Genomic DNA, 18,383 nt, shown 5'->3' with positions numbered 1-18,383 from the left:
GGTGCTGGGGCTGCCCACAGCCACCCTGAGCAGATGTCTGGGTCAGGAAAAGTGTCAGCTCAGGTTCCTGCTCTTCTCTCATCCACGCCACGCTGAGTGCAGGGGCTCCAAGGACTGAGGCTCCTCGGCCTCCTTTATCTCTGTTTGCACTGGTGTCAGTGCTGTTGGCACAGTTTACTTAAGATAGCATAAATCTTGTGCGGATGCCCCTGCTTCAGGGAAAGTGATTTTATTTTTTACTGAACTTGAGCTTAAATCTTCCTAGAGCCTTCAGATAAGACTGTGTGCATTCTTCCTATCAGCCTGAACAATGTCACTTCACAGTCAGCTTACAGTGAAGTGGAACAACAGGCATTCACACTGGGTGAGTGGAGGACATTTTTGATGGGTAAAGGAAGTAAGAGCCTCGAGTCCTTTTGGTTTTCCCAGCTTGAATCCATAAGCTTAAACCCATCCTCCTGAGGGTGAGTGCTCTGTGGCTCTGTGTGGTGGCCTTTGCCAGTACAGAGGAAGATCTCTGGACCGAGGGGTCCTGGTGGACAAGTTGTCATGAGTCAGCAATGTGCCCTTGTGGCCAAGAGCAGTGGTGTCCTGAGCTGTGTTAGGAAAGCAGGTCAAGGGAGGTGACTCTCTCTCTCTGCTCACCCCTGGTGAGGCTTCACCTGGAGCACAGTGTCCAGTTCTGAGCTCTCCAGTATAAGAGCAACAGGAAGCTCCTGGAGCAAGTCCAGCAAAGGGCTGCTAGAATGATTAAGGATCTGGAACACCTTTCGTATGAGGAAAGGCTGAGGGAGCTGGGTCTGTTCAGCTTAGAGAAATCTCTGGGGGCATCTGATCAATATATAGAGGTATCTGAAGGGAGGATGTCAAGAGGATGGAGCCAGTCTTTTCTCGGTGGTGCCATGCAATAGGATGAGAGGCAGCAGGTATAAATTAAATCACAGGAAGTGGTTCCACCTGAACATGAGGAAGAATTTTTTTACTGTGATTGAGCATTAGAATAAGTATCTGGATGGGTTGTGAAGCCTCCTTCCCCAGAGGTACTCAAGAGCTGTCTGGACACTGTCCTGAGTGATGCGCTTTAGGTGACCCTGCTTGAGCAGGGAGGTTGGACTAGATGACCTCTGATGGTCCATTCCAGTCTCAGCCGTTCTGTGATCTCCTGGTCTCCTTGAACACGGCAATAACCACTGGAGGGAGGTAATGTAGCAACGTGCAAGACATGGGTGAAGGAAGCAAAGCTGTAATTGCTCTCAGGAGCTGTGTGGTGTCAGTGGGTCCTTGTGGAGGTGAACAATATAGCGAGAGGCAAAGAGCCTGCTGGTTGCAGCAGCCTGTGTTCACCATAATCCCCACTACCTTGGCACCTTCCTGCTGGTGGGGGAGGCTTGTGCTTTGCATCTGCCATGACCACATACTGCCACTGTTCCCCCTGGTCTGCATTACTGCGCTCCTGCTTTGCTTAGCTTCCCAGCACTGCTTTCTACTGTCCCTTCTGTGGTGTGTGTAGCTGAGGTTACTTTAGGCTTGTCCCAGCCATCCCTAGGTTCCAGGGCAGCAGTCCCCAGTCAGATCCCACCCTGCTCAGCCAGGACAGTTGCTCTGATCACAGGGTTGTTGTACACTGCCCTTTCTTACGACCGGACAGCTCCTCATAGCTGGTTCCTCCATCCCTGACTGCATGGAGACCTTTGTCTCCTGAAGGAGACCAGGCTGGAGGGCTGCAGTCCAGCTGATCCCAAGGCTTTAACAGCACCAGGGCCCTTGGCAGTGGAAATGGATCTCTAGCTGCTTGCGATGGGCTTCCCAGCTCTGAGGCACAGTGCGGATGAAGGCTTGTGCCTGTGGTCTTTATTAGAGAAAACCCTTAGCAGTCCCAAGGAGGCTGGCGCACAGCATCGATGAGCCAATATTGCACAAGTGCTCTGCATTTTGCTTTCTGGGCTTGCAGCTCTTCCTAATGAAGATGCAGTAGGTCAAGCTTGCAGCCTCCTGCAAACAGGCTGATGGGAGGGAGGGGAGGGAAGGAGGTAGCAAGGAAGGAGGGGGATTCTGGGGCTGGGGCGAGAGCTTGCGGGGATGGGAGTGGTGTTGGGTGAAAACAGGAGAATGATGTGAGGAGCTCAGAGGATGGCTGGGTGGTGAAGCAGGAGTTAGGGAGGCAGGGCTGGGGCATGGAGAGGGTAGGCTGGGAGGTGAACTCCGAGTCAGAGGAAACCAGGATGGCACTGGAGACAGCAGATCCATCCCTGCCCCAGGCAGGAGCAGCTCCATCTCACCTCTTCCTGGCAGTGTGTGTCTCACCTGGTCACACCAGGCCGTTCTGCCAGAGCTTTCCTGCCCTTTTTCTTCTCATCCAGATTCAGGCTGCCTTGGGTAGCCCCAGGGCTGCCTGTGCTCTGCACAGTGGAGGAGGAGTTGCTTCTCCACCTCACCCCCTCGCAGTGGCCTTTCCTGAGCTGGGATGCTGCTGTAGTTCCCATCACTCTGCTCCCAGGATTCACATGACCCACCTCCCGCAAGCTTTTCATGCCTGCAGGTTTTTCAGTCCTTTAAAAGGGATTTTTCTAGACTTCTGGTCGTTGCTCCTGACTCCGGGTCACGTCTGCTTAAGGTCTTGTGCAAGCATCTTGCCCTGATGGAGCTGCCCCACAGCCATTGCAGAAATGCCACTCCCCTGTCACAAATCCCTTTTAAATTCAAATCCTGCCCACTCCATGCTGCCATCTCTGTTATCCGTCACCCGGGTCACCTGCAGGATCCCACTCCTGGTGTGGCAATAACTGGTCTTCCTGTCCTGTACTTGCCTCGTTGTAGTTCGATCCAGCTGTGGGGCTGCCCCTCGCTTGCAGGAGCCTTGCTGGACACCGTGCAGATCCCTTGCTGCAGTGGTGTTGGGGCCCGTTGGCGATCGCAGCAGGGATCAGCGGGTGCCTGGCAGGACCGTGCAGCCCTGTGTGTCCTGGGGAGGTCCCGGGGCAGCACAGGCACAGGGCAGGCAGTCCTGCCCTGGGGAAACCCTGCTGTCTCTGCCGAGGGCACCCTTGCCCAGGGATCTTGTTTGGTGCAGGCACTGAGCAGCAGAGGACCACAGGTGCTAGTCTGCAGCTCTAAGGGGATAACGGGATCGCAGCCTCTTCCTGAAATTTGGGGCTGATGGCACTCCTCAGCTTTGTGCCCACAGGGGCATGGAGCCTTGGTAAAGGTCTGCACTGTGTCTGTTCCCCGCCAACCCAAAGGCCACATCTTCTGGCTCAAGCCAGCAGCACGCAGCTCAGGAGGTGACGTGTTCGGTGCTCAGCAAGTGCCACCTACAATAGCATCCCACAGTGCTGGGCTGAGGTTGCTGGCCCTGGCACCGTGGGTTTGCTAAGCACCATGTAACAACTGGAAGGCATTCAGGATGTTACAGAAATCAATATTTTTAGGGTTCTGCCTGGATTGTGGCCAGTTGGTTGGCGCCTTTGCAATCAGTCACCCATGTGCCTAGTCTTTGAGCCAGGGAGTCGGTACAGGACAGCTGGGCTGTGCACGGAGGTGCCCATCACAACGGCTCCCTGCAGCGTGCCATGGTGGGCTCGTGCCGCGGCACTCGTGGTCTGCGGCGTAGCTGTGCTAGGCAGGAGCGGCCATGTGCTGCATGGTGCTGACAAGCAGGATCCCAAGTGGTGGCCAGAGGCCACCCAGGGCAGCCCTTCATGTGTCTGGTCTGTTGACAGGGATGGCTCTGCTCAGGGGCAGCAGAGCTGGGAGCAGGGGTCCTGCTTGCACCTGGGACAGGAGCCTTGCCCTGGTGCCAGGAGCCGAGGGGCTGCCCGCACGTGGGCCCAGGCAGGGACACAGCGAGCGCCTGCAAAGGCTGATCCAGCACCCGCGCTGGTGCTGCCGCCGGCCCCGTGCAGGAGCGGGGAAGGGGCCTGGGTGAAGCGGCTCCCGGGGCGGTGCTGCCGCTGCCCTGGCGCTGGGAGAGGTGCAGTGTGAGTACCAGCGGTGCTGTGGGGCACAGGCCTGGCCCCAGCAGCTCTGCTATCACGCTATTTTTGAATTCTCTTTTGTCGTTTTGTTTTTTTTTTCTTGTTGTTTTGGTTTACTTTTTTGTTTCGTTTTGGTTTTGTTTTCCTTTCTGTTCTGTCTCCTCGTGTTTGGTCCCTAGGAGCCAGCGCTAAGAAACAGGGAGAGGACTTAGCGGATAATGACGGTGATGAAGACGAAGGTATTTCTGTGCTTGAGGCTGCCACTGCATGACACGCAAAGCGACTCCGTTTGCCTGCCACCCGCTGCCATCCCCAGGGAGCCCTGTGTGTGTCCGTGTGCCGCAGGCGGGCACAGGGCGGGGGGCAGGCTGGCTGGCTGTGCAGGCGCCCAGGCCCTTCCCCTCCCCAGGACAGGGGGAGAAGCTTGTGAGGTGTCTTCTGCTGTAGGAGAAGTTTGCTCCCACTTGAGCGAGGGCAGGCAGGAAGCATGGCAGCCTGGGAGGAGAGGTGCCCTGGGGCACCTGGGCCCATTTCACCCTGAACCCAGTCACATCCCACCACCAGCCTCATCCCTCTGGACTTGGCGACATGCAGCTGGGAGCCAGCGACCTCCTCCCGCAGCCGGGCCTGCCGCGGGCAGTGGCCATGCCAGCAGCTTGGCAACCTTGGCACCCGCAGGGCCATGCGCAGGAGACCCACAGCCCGCTTGGACACGGTTTCTGTTCAGTTCTCTCCTTCTGCGCTCAACATGAGCAAGGTCTTGATTGCCACCAGAGCACAAGCACCGGCTGAGGCAGAGCGAGTGAGCTTTCAGCAATGTGATTCTAGATTTGCGCCAGGGCTAAGCGAGCTGCAGAATAAGCTATTTTTAGTGAACCAGGGCTGTTCATCTGCAGGGTGTGGAGCCGGTGTGTTTGGCTGCAGGGATGTGAAGAGGAGGCAGCAGGAGAGGTTGGCCAGGGTGCAGCCCTATTGCGCAAGGACAGTAAACCCTCACGGTGTGCAGGAGTCCCAGTGCAGCTCAAGCGCAACCTGGCAGATGGCGTTTAGGAAACAGATGAAAAGGTTTTTCCTTGGCAGGACCACAGCCCCATTGTTTTCTCCCACTGACCTGTGCCCCAGGATCTCTTGTACCAGGGTATAAACTGGCATTCAGCCTAAGTAACTTAACTGTGCTAAATCCTGCACACTAAAACGCGCTGCAGCCATTGGGAGCCGTTGTGGTACATCTGCACATCGCTGTCATCCTGCTGCAAGGAAGTCCCTTTGTACACTGGTGGGAGCATGTGGCAGGGAGGAGAGGACCCAGACATGGATGTTCCTGCACTTTGCATTTCAAGCAGGTGGTTTCTGGGAAAAGTTGTCCTGCTGCATCTCTGCTGCATGGGCAATGTCTGTCCTGGAGGCCCTGCAAATGCTTTTTGCTCCCCAGGTCTCTGCATTTGCCTGGCTTCATCCTGGCGATAGAAAAAGCACCAGCACAGGTTATGGCATATGCAGATTCTCCTGGGTGGAAGAGCTTTTCCATATGAAGGGAGGCCACCCTTAGCCATGCCTCAGGCCACAGCTGCAGGTGGGGATGTGAGAGGTGCCCATCAGCAGCCCTCTGCCGTGGGCAAGACACAGGGAGGAGTGGACGTGGGCAGGGGTTAGGTGCTGAGCATCCCTGGCCAAGCATCCCTTCTGCGCAGGGCTGCTTTACCTGCGGGACCGAGGCGGGGCTGGCTCCTGCTTGGTGCCTGGGGCCGGGGCCGGCAGCGAGCAGCCTGTGAGCAGCCCCCGCAGGCAATGCAGCCTGCCAGAGCCAGGTGCTGGGTGCGGGTGAGCATGAGGGAGGGCAGAGTCCATCAGTGCTGGGCACCACAGCTGCAACCACCTCCTCCATCAAACATGGGCGAGACGGACCAGGAGTGGAGCATGGGTGTTCTTCCCTTGTGCCTGGGCTTGGCTCCAGGAGGGACCGCAGGCCAGTGGGGCAGAAGGGGAAGGATGTTCCCCTGGACAGGGCCGGTCGAGAGAGGGCGTGTGGCTGCTCCCTGTCCCCTAGGCTCCCACAGTCCTTCCTCCCCAGCCTTCAGGGTCCCATTCCCCAGTGTCACTCCACGCCTCATGCCCTGTCCTCGTCTGGACACTGTGCTCACCTCCCTGACATGCACACATGCACACACTTTCTGCCTCATCACCATGTGTGTGTCTGGGCACTGGGGTGCCATGGGTTCACAGTCAGGCAGCTGGCAGGTTTCTACCTTCCCAGGACGGACGGGAATGGGGGGTGTGGGGAGAGCCAGATGTTGGAGCACCCACAATTGCCCCTGCTGCCTTCCAAGTCCTGCACACCCCCATTCCTGCCCCCCTGCAATGCCAGCTTCCAGGACTCCTGGAGCTGAGGGCTTGGGTCCAGCCAAAGACAGGACACGGGGTTGCATCCTGGGGCTGGAATCTGCAACTCCCACCCACAACAGAGGTGCCGTTGGTCTGGCTCCCGCACGCAGCCAGAGCGGCTGGGTACAGCTGGCATCTCTCCCACATGTGCTGAGACCCCCAAGGGGACAGCAGTGTGGAGGTGGTGCAGAAAGGGGCTGGCAGGGATGGTTCAGCAGTCGTTGGCCTTGGAGGTCCATGCTGTGACCACCAGGAGAGCTCTGGGTTTGGTTTCTAAGCCCCTGTCCTCAGTCCTGGCAGCTGGCATTGCCCTCGTCCTTGGTCTGCCTGTGGGGCAGGGTACTGCAGCCATCAGAAGGGTCCTGTGTTTAACCACCTCTCCTTCCAGACATCCGGGACAGCGGGGCCAAGCCGGTGATGGTGTATATCCACGGTGGCTCATACATGGAGGGCACAGGGAACATGATAGATGGCAGCGTCCTGGCCAGCTACGGGAACGTGATTGTCATCACCCTGAACTACCGCGTTGGAGTGCTTGGTATGGGCTGGCCAGCGTGGGCGCAGCAGGGCAGTGGGACCAGCACCCACAGCTGGTGGGTGCAGAGCCAGATGGGAAGAGGGTGGTGGGAGGAATGGGACCCAACAGGATGGGAGCTGCACTGTGACAGGCTGCCCCCGCCCTCTGCCCTGGACACTGGGGTGCAATGGGGTCTGGTTCCTGGCACTGGCCCCCTCCAGGTGCATTTACACAACCTGGCTCAGCTGAAAGCAAATATTGGTCTGCAGTTATATAAATAATAAACGTGCTTACCCAGCATCTCTTCCTGAGAGGGCTCAGAGCAGTGAGCTGTCAGTGGTACGGCCTGGCTGCCCCTGGGGACCCAGCAGCTCTCCCTCCCCAGGCACAGGCTGTCCCCAGGCCACGTGAGCTACTGGGACCGCTGCAGCCCCCCACTGTGTCCTGGCTCTCTGCAGAAGGGGTCACAGAAAGGTGTCGGGTGCCGTATAGAAAAGGGTAGCAGTTCTGATTATTTCATGAGCCCTGGTGACCTAAGGAGGTGAAATGGGGCACAGGGTCAAAAGGCAGTGCTATCCCCTGTCTGCTGCAGCAGAACCCCCCATGACCTGGGACATGAGATCTGCCTGGAGCATCACTGCTGCCTCCCTTAGCAGCAGGTAGAACAAGGGGTGCGGAGGTTTGAGGAGAGCTCCTCAGTCAAACTGCTGCAGGGCCAGCTCTTTCCCAAGCCATCCAATGTGGCACGGCTGGGCTCCTGACCAGTACCCATAGCAGCACATCTCCCTGACAGCCTCCAGGCCCTATAGTCTCCTGGGGAAGATGGCAGTTAAAACAGGCTTTCCAGTAAAAACAAGCCTATTCAAGATGTTTCAGTATTTAAAGTCAACACTCTTAAGACAGATAGGTGCAAATTTAAGAGACATATGTCACAGTATTAAATAAGACTTTAATGGTGTCGCTATCATCTCCATTGAGGTGGTGCAGTGTGCCCGGCCAGAGCACTTCCAGTGCTGGAGCAGCAGCATCAGTGCCGCTCCCTGCCTGCCAGGGTTACCTGGCTGGATTTTACCTCAGCACCATGGTTTTGGCTTCCTTCTTTGAGTCAAAGCAAATGAAACACTGATAGCTTATCTTGGGTGTTGCCTTTGCTATTCAAAGCATTTCTCAGCATCTTCCTCACTGCGAGACATTGTATTTTAAGCTGCAGTGGGTTCCCCTCTGCCCAGCCCACCTCTTTACATTTATAGAGCAAATGCTAGTTTGCATTGCTAGTCCATAGAAAGCGTTGGCTGTGCCCACACTCAGCCTGCCTGCAGCCACCACTGCTTTCTCGTCTTTCCTTGGAGCATGCATGAGGTGTCTTGACCTGTTATTAGCACAACTGGTGGGGCAAGGCTAGGACGAGGCTTCATGCCCATCACTCACAACCCTTCACCCCTCTGTGCTGCACAGAGGGTGGCTGGAGCTCAGTGATGTCCCTTCCCCAGCTTAGAGCTCACAGGACTTTCTTGGTAGTGGGGTCTCGTGCTGTGGTAGGACAGGGTCCTATAGAAGCTCCTCTAGGCCCGGGGAAGGGAGGTGGGAGGTCAGGATACCCGCTGCTTCCTCATCCCTAACCAGGCTCCCCTTGGCTCACAGGGTTCCTGAGCACGGGAGACCAGGCTGCCAAGGGCAATTACGGGCTGCTGGACCAGATACAGGCGCTGCGCTGGGTCAGTGAGAACATCGCCTTCTTTGGGGGAGATCCCTTGCGCATCACCGTCTTCGGGTCCGGCATCGGTGCCTCCTGTGTCAGCCTGCTTACCCTCTCCCACCACTCTGAAGGTAGGTGCCAGCTGGGCCTGAGGATGCTGCAGCTGCTGATCTAAGCTGGTACCAGCAGCCACCACAGCCGAGTCAGGGCTGCGGTTTAACTGGTCACTGGTGAGAGTGGAACCCAGGACTGGGAAGCAAAACCTTCTCATCATGGGCAGGGAGAGGCCAGCAGCAGAGCACATGGGAGCCAAGGATGGAGCTGGTGCTCCCAGCACATGGGGCTGCAGCCCAGGTCGAGCACCTGGGTGTGGGGAGAGGTGGGGACCCCTCCTGCAGCTCCTTGCCCATGTGCAGGTGTGGAGGGGGTGCCAGACATCTTGCAGGGCACTGAGAGCACAGATTGCAGTGCTTGGAAATGCATTCATACTGGAATAGAGGGGAAGCCGGACCTGAGCCTGGAGAGGGAGGGAGCACCCCATCTTGTGAGATTGGGCGAGCTGTGGAAACACAGTGGAAGTGATATGGTTGATATCTGTAAATATAGCGGAGTGTTTACTCTAGATAAATAAATGAATTCCTTATGCTAGAAGACTGTGTTGGCATAAGAGCAAATGCATGTAAACCACCCACAAAGATATTTATATTGAACACTAGGAAAAAAATTAACCATGGCAGTAGAGGTGTTCTCAGTAAATGTCCTAAAGGAAATGCAGGCACAAAGCCTGAACTGGTCCACAGGTAACCAGCCTGCCAGGGTCTTGGTCACAGGGCTTTGTATGAGGGTGCACCCCTCTTCCAGTGCTGTGCCTCCAAGCATAGTGCAAGGGAGAAGATTATGCATAAGGGCAACGGATACAGGCATGAGTTTGCACCTCAGAGGCACACACAATTGCACTTGAAGCTGTTGGAAAGAGCTGCAGCCCAGCTCAAGAGCCTGGGAACCACACAGGAATGGAGACCTCCAGCAGTGCTGGTGACATGGTGGAGGGTTTATGGGAGGAGTCTAGCACTGGCCAGGCTGCTTGCAAAGCCTTCCTCTGGCCCAGGGAGCCGTTGATGGACTGCCCCAGTACTGAAAGCAGGAATGATCTCAGACCAGGCTGCTGCAAAGGTGACTGCACCAGCAACAGCATCATGGTCTGCCTGGCAGTACTCGATGTGGAGGTTTGCAGGTGCTGCTGGTGTTAGCTGTGGTAAGAGGTGGCAGAGCCTGTGCTCATGATAGGGAATGAAGGGCAGCATCCTGCTGAGCCCAGACCTGACACAGAGCTCGTAGGATGCCGGTGCACCGTGGAGTCAAAGGCAAGCCCAAAACACCTCTCCCAGTTTTATCCAGCTGCTCTTTTTGGTTAAACTTGCCTGATTACAGCACACCATTTGCCCACCCCCATGCACAGCCCCACTGCTGCGCTGGGCTCTGCTTCCCACTGATGACCCTTCCCCAGGAGCACATCCCTGCTGCCCATCAGGGTGCCCAGTGGTCACAGCCAGCTGCCAGCCTCTCCTTGGATAGGCCAGGGAACTGGAGAGGCTGAGACATGCTGCCATGGCTCAGGGGATCAGAGAATGCAGAGGGGCTCCAGAGCTGTCTGTGTGGGGGGTATCCCAAGCGTGGGATAACTCACCAGGTTCCATGCTCCCTCTGTGCTGGGGCCAGGACACAGCCAGCACTAACTCACCCTGTGCAGTGCTCCTGCTCTCAGGGTGGCTGCTCCCACTGCTGGGAAACCCTTGGCTCCCCAAGGATCAGAGCTCTGGGGGATGCTCTGCCCCACAGACCTGACAACAGAGGCACGTCTGGACCTGGTGGGCAGCTGCTTCCCAAAGCTGAAAGCACATATGAAGCTGTGTTGCCTGCTCAGGACACGTCTGTTCTGGGTGAGCCCCTTTCCCTGCTGCCGCAGAGTGCTCAGAACTCTTGTGCTCTGTCTGTACTCCTGCAGGAACTCCCAGTGCCTGAAGTGACCCTCTCCATCATCCTGCTCCCCTGTGCCAGCTCCTGAGCAGGATGCTCCTGGGGCTGTTGGCTTGGGGAAATATTAATGGGTATTAGACTACAGTAAGCTTCAGGAAAATGTGAGTTATACCTACAGAGCCGCTGACGACATCGCAGTGCCAGAGCAGGGCAGGACCTCACTGCTTTGGGGGCTTCTGGGCTAGGATTCTCAGCTACTGAAAGCTGCACTGGGCAGGCAGCAGCTCTTTAGCACACAGGAGGAGATGCTTCTGACAGATAAAACCAGAGGATGTTTTGCTTGTGTTAGATGTTGAGTAGTGTGTAGGAAAGGAGCACAAGTAGATCTTTGCAGATTTGTGAGCAGCGGGCAGGGCAGGGAATGCACTGCAGCTGCAGGGGCCTGTGCCACCCCTGTGGATATCTGGAGCTCTGTGTGCCCTCCTACCTTTGTGCAGTCACTCTGGGCTGAGTGGGCACAGGGGAGGGGAGTATTTCACAGGCTGAAAGCTCCTGCAGAAAGAATCATAGAATGGTTTGGGTTGGAAAGGACCTTAAAGCTCCTCCAGTTCCAACCCCTGCCACGGGCAGGGACACCTTCCACTAGAGCAGCTTGCTCCAAGCCCCTGTGTCCAACCTGGCCTTGAGCACTGCCAGGGATGGGGCAACCACAGCTTCTCTGGGCACCCTGTGCCAGCGCCTCAGCACCCTCACAGAGAAGAGCTTCTTCCCTATATCTAAACTGAATTTACCCTGTTTCAGTTTGAACCCCTCACCCCTTGTCCTATCATTACAGTCCCTAATGAAGAGTTCCTCTCCTGCGTTCATGTAGCCCTCTTCAGACACTGGAAGCTGCTCTGAGGTCTCCACGCAGCTTCTCTTCTCCAGGCTGAACAATGCCAGTGTTCTCAGCCTGTCTTTATATGGGAGGTGCTTCAGCCCCTTACCGCATGGCCAACATAGGAGAAAGGGTTTTCTTTGCTCAGGCTGAGTGTGAAAGGCCAGGGAGGGGATGCCAGGTGTAATGCATTCACAGTACTTCTTAGAGTGCTCCTCTCCATCACAGGAGTGTCTGGAGGCAGGCAGAGATTGCAGGGATGTGCTTTCGGTCCAGGAGTCTCCTATCTGGGACTGGGTTCTTGCCTTGCCCTGCTTCTGGCAGGGCACCCAGAAGCCAGAATGCCGCTAAGGTTGTAGACCAGTTTTCATGGCCAGATGTTGACACCTCTTAGGAAGCAGGTCTGTGTGCTTCGCTGCATAGGTAGCCTGGGTTGGAGGACACACCATGGAGAGAGGCTGGGGATGGAGGGGGCTGCTCCCCGACTTTCCAGCCATGAAAAATACCATTGTGCCAGTGTAGCGCTTCTCAAGTGACATTAGGCTTTCTGCCACTAAACACTGCATCTGCCTGCCATGTCCTTTGCTGCCCCATCCAGGCCCAGTGCCTGTGGTGTGGTCCCCCGGGCATCACAGTGGCGCTGGGTGCCTGGCACCCTCACTGCTGTGGCAGGGGAGCTGCTGCCAGCTGTAAATGCTGTGAGGCAGGAAGGGAGCGCTCAGTGCTGCAGTGTTTCATCAAAGCAAAAGGCCATGAAATGACCTCAAAAAAGCTTTGCTCCAGAGCACCCATCCTCCCAGGGACAGGGCAGCCGGCACTGGAGCAGGTTAGGGAAACTGCACTGAGATGCACCATGAAGACCAGGCAGATTTGTTTTTATTGCATCAAAATAAAACTCATTTTGATCAAGAGCTATTAATGAAGCTGCTAATTTGTGCCTGCTCTGCCAGGTGCTACAAGAGGCAGATGCTGGAGGCTGTTGCAGCACATGCTGTGTCTGGCTGCCAGGGACACCCATGACTTCCCTGCCAGCCTCAGCCCATGTAGGTGGGTTGGTTCCTCACCGAAGTGCTGCTTCTCTCCCCAGGCCATGCTGGGGCAGGAGCAGTCGCTGCTGTGCAAACCTCTTATACTTCCTTTGCCCCATCTCCTGCTCTGTGGGGGCTGGTGCCCTTCACTGCCAGCTCTGTGTGTAATCCATCCTCAACTGGACAAGGCACCCAGCATCCTGCTTGGAGTGGGGCTTGGTGCAGACAACCCCAGAGGTGTTTCTAGTCTCAGCTCCTGTGCAAAGCAAAGGGGAAGTCAAGAGCTGGTGGCAGTCTGCAGCACGAGGCACCACCTGGCACAGCCCTGGGCCCACTCTTTGGCTCCACTATGCTGTGGCAGCCAGCTCTGCAGGACCTGGGCTGCGTTGGGACCCTCAGCTTGGAGGGGAACAGACAGGGAAGACAGAGCTGCATCTTCCTGCCTGGGCCCCAGCAGGCTGGAGAGCTTTGGTGTGAGCTGCAGGGTGGCGATGCCTCCCTGGGATGCTTATTGGGCTTCAGTAGGGTGCTGGCATGGAGCAGGAGGGCACGGCAGGACTGGGCTCTCACAGACTCCTGGGTCCTCCTGGATCAGGACATGGCCATGCTGAGACACAGCAAAGGGACTCCATGAGGGACACAGCCAGTTGGTGACACCAGCTGCCTGTGCTTCTGCAGACAGGGGTGAGCAGCGGCACAGCCCAGTCGGGTGGGTCCATCTGGGAAGTGATGCTGCTGGCAGGGAGTGATAGCTGTTGCTGGGACAGCATCTCCTGAGAGACAAGAAACCTCCATCCTAGCCCTTTGGCATGTGGGTGATGCTGCAAAGCAAGCAAGCCCATGGCCAGTCTCCAGCCTGTGGGCTGGTTACAGCTTTCTAGGGCAGCAGGAGGTGACAAACATAGCTTGTGACTTCCCTTTGTCCCAGTGCATGGGACTGTACATCAGGTACTTGGCAGAGCAAGGACTGTGCGTACAGACAAGAGCTATGGGCATGGTGGCTGGGAGCCAGGAGCCTCCAAACACTTCTGCTGGAGGAAGGTGCATGCTTTCCCCTGCAGGGTGACATGGCCTTGGCTGCACGGGGAGTTTCATGCAGGCACTCCATGATTCAGGGGGCCAGGGGCAGCCTCACAGCCACCATCCTGCTGTGCCAGCAGCTTTCAGGGACCACCTGAGACAGTCCCTCATGACAAGCTAGTGTCAGGGTCTGACAAGGGTGCAGGCAGCACCCAGGGTGCCAGAGAGGGCTGGACCAGAAGCAGGGACCCCAGGGTGCACCCCAAGCCTGGCTGCCTTTCATGGCCCCGGAGGCTCCACTTCCTCACCGCCCTTTGTATTCCTAGCACAAGCGCCATTGACATGGGGTTGGAGCGTAGCCACACATTCCTCTGCCTGGGCCAGGGCCTTTGTGGCCCCGTTTTCCAGGGCGAAAGTCCACTCCCTCCGTGTTCCCGGTGGCAGAAAGGCCCTCTTTGTGCAACTGGCAGCGTGCTTCTGCAGGGCCGGATTGGCACCGAGCAGCCCCAGCTGGGCAGGAAGCGGCAGGGAGGGGGGTGAGGGGGACCCTGACAAAGCAGTAGGGTGGGACATGCAGGGTTAATTGTCCCCAAGCAGGCATTAACTCTCCCGCTGCTGCCCGCCTGCAGCCACACTGCTCCATGAGGCCACCCTGGGCTGGAGGATGCTCTGAGTGCACATGCCCTCAGGGCTCAGGACACCCTGGGGTGGCTGGACAGCATGAGCTGCTCAGTGGGGGCCAGGCTGTGATGTAGCCATGGCCCCGCTCCTCCCCACAGCAGAGGGGTGCCAGGCACAGCAGCCCTTGGTTGCTGCCAAGAGAACCTGCTGCATGCCCAGTCATCACCCGGCCACTCAGTGGCCCTGAGCTGACCCTCTGTGCGAGCCTGCCTCAGAAGGCAGCACAGCACGGGTCAGGGCCAGGTATGGGCTGGAGCGCTGGCTCCTTGCAGGTGTCCAAGGGCATCAATGTCTTCCCTATGCTGCATCCCACACTGCAGCGCTGGGGTGTTGGAACGGCACTGTGAGCTTCCTCTGCCCCTTGCCTGTCTTCCAGGTCTCTTCCAGAGAGCCATCATCCAGAGTGGCTCCGCGCTCTCCAGCTGGGCAGTGAACTACCAGCCCGTGAAGTACACCAGCATGCTGGCTGACAAGGTGGGTTGCAACGTGCTGGACACAGTGGACATGGTGGACTGCCTGCGGCAGAAGAGTGCCAAGGAGCTGGTGGAGCAAGACATCCAGCCAGCTCGCTACCACGTGGCCTTTGGGCCTGTCATTGATGGGGATGTGATCCCAGATGACCCAGAGATCCTGATGGAGCAGGGCGAGTTCCTCAACTATGATATCATGCTGGGGGTCAACCAAGGGGAGGGCCTGAAGTTCGTGGAGGGTGTGGTGGACCCTGAGGATGGTGTCTCGGGAAGTGATTTTGACTATTCAGTCTCCAACTTTGTAGACAACTTGTATGGCTACCCTGAGGGCAAGGACACCTTACGGGAGACCATCAAGTTCATGTACACAGACTGGGCAGACAGGGACAACCCTGAGACACGTCGCAAGACTCTGGTGGCCCTCTTCACTGACCACCAGTGGGTAGAGCCATCGGTGGTGACGGCCGACCTGCATGCCCGCTATGGCTCCCCCACCTACTTCTACGCCTTCTATCACCACTGCCAGAGCCTGATGAAGCCTGCGTGGTCTGACGCAGCCCACGGGGATGAGGTGCCTTACGTGTTCGGGATCCCCATGATTGGCCCCACAGATCTCTTTCCCTGCAACTTCTCCAAGAACGACATCATGCTCAGCGCTGTGGTGATGACCTACTGGACCAACTTTGCCAAGACAGGGTGAGTGGGGACGGGTGCTGCGCCTGGGGGATCTGCACTTACTGAAGCTGCACCCTTTGGAGCTGTTCGGGGGGGGTCCTGCCTGGTGTGGAGCACTGAAGCCCCTGTGCCCAGAGGTTTGTGTGCTTCACCTCCAGTGGGGTCAGGGCACAAAGAAAAGCTGAGCGTAGGCTAGGCCCTGGAACAGGAACCCCCCCAAGCACAGGGGTGGGGAGGTTGGTTGGCCATTGGTCGTTGTGCATGAGACTTGATCGGGATTGGAGTGCTGCCCAGCTATGCAGGACCTTTCACCATCCCCCCCTTTGCCACCACTGGCAAAGGTCCCCACAGCTTCCATTTCTGTGTCCGGCTCTCCTTCCTCATCTCTGTTTTTCCCAGTGCTAGCTCTGTTTTGCCTGTGTTTTGCAGGGACCCCAACAAGCCCGTCCCCCAGGACACCAAGTTCATCCACACCAAGGCCAATCGGTTTGAGGAGGTGGCCTGGTCCAAGTACAACCCCCGTGACCAGCTGTACCTGCACATCGGGCTGAAGCCACGGGTACGTGACCACTACCGTGCCACCAAGGTGGCTTTCTGGAAGCACCTCGTCCCCCACCTGTACAACCTGCACGATATGTTCCACTACACCTCCACCACCACCAAAGTGCCACCCCCTGACACCACGCAGAACTCCCACATCACCCGCCGTCCCAATGGCAAGATCTGGACCACCAAGCGCCCTGCCATCTCACCTGCCTACAACAGTGACAACGGGAAGGAGAAGTGGAGCCCAGAGCAAGAGGCAGGCACCCTGCTCGAGAGCCCGCGTGACTACTCCACGGAGCTGAGCGTCACCATCGCCGTGGGCGCCTCCCTTCTCTTCCTCAACGTGCTGGCCTTTGCAGCCCTCTACTACCGCAAGGACAAGCGCCGGCAGGACACGCACCGGCAGCCCAGCCCCCAGCGTGGCGCCGCCAACGACATGGCCCATGCGCCGGACGAGGAGATGCCGTCCTTGCAGGTGAGCCAGGGCCACCACGAGTGCGAGGCTGTGCCGCCTCACGATGCCCTGCGCCTGGCTGCTCTGCCCGACTACACCCTCACCCTGCGCCGCTCTCCAGATGACATCCCGCTCATGACCCCCAACACCATCACTATGATCCCCAACTCGCTGGTGGGGCTGCAGACCCTGCACCCCTACAACACCTTCACTGCCGGCTTCAACAGCACGGGGCTCCCGCACTCACACTCCACCACGCGGGTATAGCCGCCCGCCACCTGCGCACACGCATGCACGCACGCACATGCACGCACAGACACTGGCAGAGGGACTGCCGGGGCCAGCGGAGCTCCCCGGGCGGAGAGGCAGTGCCGTGGACGGTGCGGCTCTGCAGCCGGAGGCCTGCGGGGTGCCAGCGCGGCCGGGGCCCGCTCCCCCCCAGCGCTTTCTTTCGCTCCTATCTAACTCTCTAGAAGTGCTTTGACTCTCCCTGCTCCCCCATGGGTCGCCTGGGGGCGCTGCTGGGATGCAGGGGGGACACAGCGCAGCCCCTGCGCCCATGCCCTGGCACAGGCAGGCAGGAGGGGACCCCGCTGCCTGCAGCCGCGGGGCTCCCTGCACCAGGGCTGTGCCTCCCCCAGGGCGATCACATCTCCAGCGCTCTGCCTGCTGAGCACCTCTGGATGGATGAGGAGCGAGGAGTGGGGCTGGGCATCCCATCAACTGGTGCGCAGCATCCTTGGGCAGCTTGGCATCCCCAGTGCCCTGGAATCGGCTCCTTCCCTGTGTTGGGAAGCGGCCGCGGGCCATGGTGCTACAGGCAGAGGGAGCAGGCAGGGGCCAGAGACCTGGCCTCGTGCTGGGTGCAGGCGCTGGGGCCAGTGCCGGGGGCTGGGGACCCTGGGCGCAGAGCCCCTGGCTGGAGACTTGGCACATCCACCCCTCTTTGCGCTGCAGAGAATCTCTTTTGTGTCAGTTGTTTCTCTTTGCAGAGACGTTTTTTAAGCAGATCTTTAGTTCTTTACACAACTAACGGAGTCGCCGCGTTTTGTCGTTTGTAAAGATTTTAAAACCAAGTGTTCTTGATACAAAATAAAAAGCCAGTTGGAAGCCAGCTTGTGCACACGGTGCTGGCGCCCCAAGGCCCCCGCGGGCACAAGGCAGGGTGCTGCCTCCTGCCCTCTTTTGTATTTTTGATATTCTCCCTCCTCTGTCGCCCGTGCCCGCGTGTCTCAGCCAAACAGCCAACCCGATGGGCCGGACTCCCTGCTGCCACCACAGCCCCGGCCACCCACCACCCCACAGGGGCATCAACTGCTGTGAGTACCATCTGCCCACACCCCGGAAACCAGGGCAGACCCTCAGCACCATGTCCCAGTGGTCCCCAGCCTACCCTGCTCCCTTGGGAGCATCCCAGGTCTCTTCACCACTGCCCGCAGGCAGCTGTGCCCTCCCTGCCCGCCAGTGGTTTGCAGCTTGCGGCATGGTGTGCAGCACTGGGGGCACTGGCAGGGTTAGGGTGAAGCTGCTCACCTACAGCTACTCTGCCGCCCACCTTGCTTCGGCTGGGGCCTTCCCCCCACCGTGGGGTGACCGCAGCTCTGGCATCAGGGGCATGCAGCTGGTATACAGCAGGGCTGCTTGAGGGGGCAACTGGGGGTGATGGGGCTGGGACACCCGCTGGGCTGGTGGTGGCCATGGAACCGCAGGCAGCTGCGAGTGGCAGCGCTCAAGGTTTTGGTGCATCTGGGTGTGGGAGCCCACATGGGACAGCTCAGTCTCAGCTTCCCCCATGGTGGGCACTGGCCCCCAGGGCAGGGCCTGGGGAGGCATGAGGAAGGATCGGGTCCTGTGGGGACACCATAACTCGTCCCTGTGCAGTCGGTCCGGCTGGCAGACGCTGCCAGAGCTGGCGGCCGTGACGCACCGGTGCCGGCTGGCCCTACTACCTGGGGCCAGCACACCCCGGCCCTGCGCCCTCCCACGGCCCCGGGCAGGGCTGAGGATCCTCACTGGAGAATGTATTTATACCCTGTCACCCGCGCAAAGTAACAAAGTCCAAATAAAACAGAAGTGATATTTTTAA

At 58.2% G+C, this 18,383-nt stretch overlaps 1 protein-coding gene across 6 annotated transcripts in view; it reads left to right on the top strand.

Moving 5' to 3' along the window:
- Positions 1–18,383, top strand: part of NLGN3 (neuroligin 3) — a 42,161-nt gene extending 23,778 nt beyond the window's left edge. For 5 of the 6 annotated variants that reach the window (XM_062630106.1, XM_062630107.1, XM_062630108.1 and 2 more), the window contains 5 exons: positions 4,154–4,213; positions 6,745–6,894; positions 8,515–8,700; positions 14,529–15,318; positions 15,727–18,383. In XM_062630106.1, coding sequence (XP_062486090.1) covers positions 4,154–4,213; positions 6,745–6,894; positions 8,515–8,700; positions 14,529–15,318; positions 15,727–16,564 — 2,024 coding nt within the window. In that variant the 3' untranslated portion in view covers positions 16,565–18,383. The remainder of the gene's footprint in view (positions 1–4,153; positions 4,214–6,744; positions 6,895–8,514; positions 8,701–14,528; positions 15,319–15,726) is intronic. The other variant, XM_062630111.1, reaches the window with a different exon arrangement.

Source organism: Pezoporus occidentalis, unplaced genomic scaffold (assembly GCF_034315485.1).
Source record: "Pezoporus occidentalis ecotype Australia unplaced genomic scaffold, CSIRO_AGI_Poc_V1 ctg348, whole genome shotgun sequence".
Lineage (NCBI taxonomy): Eukaryota > Metazoa > Chordata > Aves > Psittaciformes > Psittacidae > Pezoporus > Pezoporus occidentalis.
The sequence above is the reverse complement of the archived record's forward strand: the minus strand, read 5'-3'. Positions and strand labels throughout refer to the sequence as shown.